The sequence below is a fragment of the Xenopus tropicalis genome, chromosome 3 (genome assembly GCF_000004195.4).
Source record: "Xenopus tropicalis strain Nigerian chromosome 3, UCB_Xtro_10.0, whole genome shotgun sequence".
Classification (NCBI taxonomy): domain Eukaryota; kingdom Metazoa; phylum Chordata; class Amphibia; order Anura; family Pipidae; genus Xenopus; species Xenopus tropicalis.
This window is the reverse complement of record NC_030679.2, coordinates 33589474-33595964: the sequence shown is the minus strand read 5'-3', so window position 1 is coordinate 33595964 and position 6491 is coordinate 33589474. Positions and strand designations below refer to the sequence as shown.

The 6491-nt window shown below is 40.1% G+C and overlaps 1 protein-coding gene across 1 annotated transcript; it reads left to right on the top strand.

The window, feature by feature from the left end:
• The first annotated feature begins 825 nt into the window (after positions 1-825).
• On the top strand, positions 826-5995 carry LOC116409535. The gene is made up of 4 exons (XM_031898199.1): positions 826-968; positions 2184-2346; positions 3184-3330; positions 5758-5995. Exons 1-4 carry the CDS (start codon positions 826-828, stop codon positions 5917-5919), a joined length of 615 nt encoding a protein of 204 aa, XP_031754059.1. The 3' UTR covers positions 5920-5995.
• The last annotated feature ends 496 nt before the right edge of the window (positions 5996-6491 follow it).

Below are 6491 nucleotides of genomic sequence, written 5' to 3'. Positions count from 1 at the left end.
GCGAAGGTTTTGTGGCAAGGCATCCAGAGCAAACGTATTTGCCCCAGTGTGTTTTGCATTGCCACCTTGCAGCACCAGTGTCCTAGGTCTGATTCCAGACACTACACTATTCAAAAGGAATTTGTTTGCTCTTCCTCTGTCTGGGTGGGCTTCCTTTGGGACACTTCTTAACCCCAAAAAATATTTACATCAAATATACACTTATATTTAGCTTTGTAGGATGGTACGTTTTCATAAACATCATGGGGACATATTTTTATATTTTTAAGTTTTTACCCATAGGTTTATTCCTGACCTAAAACAATAACCCAGTTCCAATCTAAATTCAGTAAATGATTTCCAAACTAAAAGTAATTGCAGTAATGTATTGTTTTTACATACAGTGTTGCTTTTATACAGTGCTGTACACATTTTTTTTTTAGGTTTAGACTCAATGCAGTTTTAAATCTATATTTTATTTAATCTATCCATTATCTTAAATAGAAAAGGTAACTAGACCAGTGGGTCTAATCACAGCCTATTCTAGCATCCTGTTGTATTAACCACCAAGCTGCCTGGAAAAATATTTAAAGTTCTTCATTAATGACTAAAACTGTTTATAATAAAGTTTTCTTGCCCCTTAAGGCATAATACTTATTTTATTAGGGTCTTGATTACGAAATACCATAATATGGTATGAAATACAAAGGCTCTAGTATGTTTGCTTACTGCTACATTGAAAAAATTCTGCCTAACTGTGAATGTTAGAAAGCACTATTCTGTGCCTAGAGGAGAGCAGTAAAGTTAACCAGCAGAATTCCAGTACCCCTTCCATTGGGAGGGGATATGAGATTTTTCCACCTCTTCCCTCCCTCATCTCATGCAGAGCTGGGATTCCAAACATTCCTGGCCAAGTGTGGAGAAAAGCGAGCCTCGCACTTCAACTGCTCCCACACACCTGCAAGTACAAGGAGCAGGACTAGACAGAGGTGAGCTACTCTTTGTCATGGTGAAATGTTCAGCACATACATCTAGAGCAGGCCTTGCTGAAATAAACCCATGCCAGTTCTGCTGCTTAAAAGAATGTGCTTTGCTGTTAGCGATACCAAAGGGGCAGTTAATTTATTTCTTGTCACCTAGCATGATAGAGGCACATCATACCTATGCCTGTATCTGTCATCCTTTCCGCAGGTGCCCTGGAGAAGTGAAGGACAGCACTTCACTGATCACTGCTCTGTAGGCTAAATTTGTCAGTGAGAATAAAAAAAGACATAATTTTTAACTAGCTGGCTTGTTCAGTACATTAAAGTTTATGTTATGATTTAGCTGAAGTCCTTGTACTTGAAACAGGTTTAAAAGTGATAGTAACACTGCAGCTTAGTATCTAACTAGTGCAAGTCTCCTCTGCCCATGACCTGCAATCTAGCTGCACTGTGAAATTGAACTGCTGTTGTAACCCCGAGGGGTAAATCTGTGTGGCTAGTAGATGTCTGGTCTAGGGGAAAATATTGACATAGGTATTATCACTTGCGGTACTGAGCTTCCCCAATATAATATGTTTCTTGCACCCTGATCTTGCAATAGCCAATGCAGGTCATGTCATGGATAGCATGAAGTTATCCCATAAAATACAGGTATGGGACCTGTTATCCAGAATACTCGGTACCTGGGATTTTCCAGATAATTAATCTTTCCGTAATTTGGATGTCCATACCTCAAGCCTGCTAAAAAATAATTTAAACATAAATTGAACCCCAAAGGATTGTTTTGCCTCCAATAAAGATTAATTATATCGTAGTTAGGATCAAGTACAAGGTACTGTTTAATTATTACAGAGAAAAAAACAATACTGTAAAAAACTTTTAATTATTTGGTTAAAATGAAGTCTATGGGTGATGACCTTCATGCTATTCAAAGCTTTCTGGATAACGGGTCCTTGGATCCCATACCGGTATCACCTCATTTACAATGAATATGACAAGCAAAGGATGTATGTAGAGCAGAAGAGTAACAGACAATCCTAGGGCTACATCAAGTTGTGCTGCACCAAAACAGACTAATTATACTGCTACCTCTCGATAAATGATAATCTCTCATTTTAGGCTTTATATCCTTAATAAGAAATAGTTACAGTCATTTCAGACAGTATTTATGAATTGTAATCATTTGAGTGCATTTCTGTGTATTAACTTATCTATTTATAGAAGAATGCTGTTAGATGCTCAGAATACTCGCAGATATTCTTTAATGACACCACAGAATGATCTGCCTCAGGGGGAAGAATGCCTCAGCCATATACAAAATTTGGAAGAGACACTGAGGAACCAGATAGATAAAATGGAGCACCTCAAACTAAGTGTAATGGAGGTAATGATTTCTATGTTTGGTGTATCCTTTCATTTTGCAAATCTGTCCTAGTGCACAGCACAATGGTATCTCTCGGGGTTGTTTGCTCAATACACACAAACAGATCATCATCCAAAACCTTTTTTAAATCAAATATCTATATTTGTAGATGTGATTTAGAGCTAAGGGCAATATAAGTCAAGGGATCGTGTGGTTTATAATGCTCACATTTGTTCTCTTATTAAAAGAACAGTAACACTACATTTTTATAAATACTTAAATTCCCCCAAAACAGCTATGATAAGTAAGGCTTACTTACCCTTGTATTTTTTTAAATTCAGCTTAAATTTGACTAGCAAAGTGTCCCATAGCAGAAAGATGAAAAGGCGATGTCAGCTTGAATTCCTCTGTGCGCTGGGAAGTCAGCTTTGCACTGATCACTAAAAGCACCTAAACTTTTTTCAGCAACTGCAGCTTAAATGTATGTTTCTATTCCTTTGGATAGCTTTGGGGGTAATCATGTGAACATATATTTAAGCTGCAGTTGCTGAAAAAAATCTTAAGTGCTTTAGGGTACTGGAGTGAAACCGACTTCCAGTTCAGTGCACAGAGGAATTTAAGCTGCGGACACCTTTTCACCTTACTCCTATGGGGCATTTTGCAAGTCAAATTCAAGATGAAGATTTAAAAACACAAGGGGAAGTAAGCCTTATCTATCATTATAGCTGTCTTGGGGGAATTAAGTATTAAAAAAATTTGGTGTTATTGTTCCTTTAATGGGTATGGACAAAACAGAATAATACCTAGGTTAGGAGGTATTCTAAAATATATGTAGCCTAACTATTTAATTTGCCACAGGTCCTCAACAGCAGCACCACCAGTACTGGCTTCAATTACATCCAGCAAACCAGCTCAGAGATAAAGATGTCCTTAGCTGCACATACAGCCTTTCTCAATGACCTTAATGAGCGCATGGAGTCACTAAAGATTAGCTCAACATTATGGGTAATATGAACATGTAATTGGAACACATATGCATGACTTTATTCCGCCTTCTTTGTCTGTTGGAAAACAGTCTGGCTTAATGTTTCCTTAATCAGTTTCCTATTTTGCAACTTTATACCAGGTGATAGGCGACAGCTGATTGGCCCATGCATGGAACATATATCTGACCAGATGTGCTAGACAGGTCTGGACTGGGATTCAAAATAGGCCCTGGCATTTCAAGTATACAGAGGCCCAAATAGTCCCCTACCTGCCCAATTAATAGTGACATTTTATGGCATCTTAGCTGATATCCGCATAAAAATGCAAATTTCATATTCGCGGATTTCAGCTACATGTGCCTGCACCCGAGCGTATCTCATTCATTCGGGTGCAGGCACAGGTAGGAGGCGTATGACGTTATTTTCGGCAAGTGTTTTTCCGCTTGCCCAAAATATAAGCCCTACGCCTGGTGTGACATTAGCCAGAAGCCCCTCTGGCATTGACCAGAATCCAGTCATGTTGTTGGATCAAACCAGTTTGGTCTTACAAGCTTCCCCTTTTTTAAAACAGATTAACCCACATTTGACAGCAATTGCCTAACACTTAAAGGACATGTAAACCCCACACACAAAAAATTTAATCAGTGAACAACCTCTTTGAAATCTTTCAATACCTTCCCCACTGGTTGTCCAGAGGTTAATAGTAAGGCTGCAACATCCCCTTAATCACTTAGATTTCCTTCTCCTCCTGTAACCCACTTGCCCCCCACCTTGGGAATTTGCTTTGATTTCTGGCTTGTGGACATGCTCAGTTGTTCTAAACACACCCTGCAGTCTAGCAGCCGGTAAAGAGATGGCATTGCTGGTTCCCATAGAGACTCAGCTCTAGCTGGCTGCTTCAATTTTATTCTCCTGAGCTCAGCTCAAACAAAGCAGAACTTTTACCAGAGACAGTTCTGCCTGTGTGCGCCTGTATTCTTGATGAAATGTATGCTGAATAAGGGTCTGTGTGTGTGTGCTGTTTGCAGATTTAAATGTAACTGATTATGTATCAGAAGAAAAATGGCCACTGGGTGAAAGCTACTATTTGCTTTAGGAATATGTGATAGTGCTAGCAAACAGAGGGGGTATATGCAGTACAAATGATGCCATTTGGGTGGGGGAGACGTGCCCAACAGATATACAGTGTAGGCTTTACATGTCCTTTAAATGCTGTATTTCAGTTGGAGGGCTCCCTATTAAACCACCAAATCTACAGTAAAAGACCGCTAGCAATAAGCACAGGCAGTTGAAGACTGCACTAATCCCAATACACATACAATACATTTCACCAGATGCATAAACTTATATTTATTGATACCTTACTTACTACCTCCAAATCACTCTTTATGGTGGAAATATCCTGTGCATGTCTTATTCTTTTGCATTGTTTTGTGTTCCCAAGCACTTGAAGGGCAATGAGGTTCAATGTTGATAAGTGCAAAGTTATGCACTTTGGTAGAAATAATATAAACGCAAACTATCTACTGAATGGTAGTGTGTTGGGGGTTTCCTTAATGGAGAAGGATCTAGGGGTTTTTGTTGATAACAAGTTGTCTAATGCCAGGCAGTGTCATTCTGTGGCTACTAAAGCAAATAAAGTGCTGTCTTGTATAAAAAAGGGCATTGACTCAAGGGATGAGAACATAATTTTGCCCCTTTATAGGTCCCTGGTAAGGCCTCACCTTGAGTATGCAGTGCAGTTTTGGGCTCCAGTCCTTAAGAAGGATATTAATGAGCTGGAGAAAGTGCAAAGACGTGCAACTAAACTGGTAAAGGGGATGGAAGATTTAAACTATGAGGTGAGACTGTCGAGGTTGGGGTTGTTTTCTCTGGAAAAGAGGCGCTTGCGAGGGGACATGATTACTCTGTACAAGTACATTAGAGGGGATTATAGGCAGTTGGGGGATGTTCTTTTTTCCCATAAAAACAATCAACGCACCAGAGGTCACCCCTTTAGATTAGAGGAAAGGAGCTTCCATTTGAAGCAGCGTAGGTGGTTTTTCACGGTGAGGGCAGTGAGGTTATGGAATGCCCTTCCTAGTGATGTGGTAATGGCAGATTCTGTTAATGCCTTTAAGAGGGGCCTGGATGAGTTCTTGATCAATCAGAATATCCAAGGCTATTGTGATACTAATATCTACAGTTAGTACTAGTGGTTGTATTTATAGTTTATGTATGTGAGTGTATAGATTGGTAGGTGTGGGTTGGGTGTGCTGGGTTTACTTGGATGGGTTGAACTTGATGGACACTGGTCTTTTTTCAACCCTATGTAACTATGTAACTATATGTAACTATGTAACTATGTAACTTCAAGGTCACCTGTGTGTGTTCTGTAAATCACTGCCTTGATCTTGCCAGTAATGTGACAGCTGTGATGTTACCATGAACTGTTTGTTTCCTGCAGGTGAACACAAAGCCCAAGGTCTGGAGGAGGAGGACACAAAGTTTCGGACGCTTGAGCGTCCGCTCTCGCTTCTTTGATGACACTCAATCTGAGCAGGGCTGGAGCCCGGCATGGCCACGAAGGAACAGCGATGCTGCTTCTGAAATGTCCTGCGCCTGGTGAAACCATCATCTAAAGGAGAAAAGAGTTGTGTAATATTGCATGAAATACCACAATAAAAAGGGTATTTTATTTTTAAGGTATAGCCATCTTTTCAGCTTGCATGGAGGAATTTGTTGGTAATCAAAGAAAGCATACACAGTCATTTGGTGCAGTAAATATTCACTTGTCAGAGTGTCAATAGCAAGGTGAAAAAATCCTAGTGTACATTAAGTCCAATGAGGCACAGCTTCTTGTGTAACCTTAACTATGAAACAGATATTTACAGTGGAAGTCTTCCAGATCATCTTTCTATTCCCTTTTAATTGAGGCTACCACAATGCTGGCCGTGCACAGGCTGCTAAGACCTGCCAACACGGTGCTATTAGTCTGCGTTGGCAGGTTAATACACTATGCATTGTGCCCTTGGGCGATATCGGGGAACGTGTAAGCTAAGTCGATCGTTTGGCCCTGGGGCCAAACGATCTAATTATCACGACGGGTATAGGCAACCGCATCAATGAGCCGATGCGGCCCCCGATCCAACTAGATTTTTTAACCTGCCTGATCGATATCTGACAGATTTCAGGCCAGAT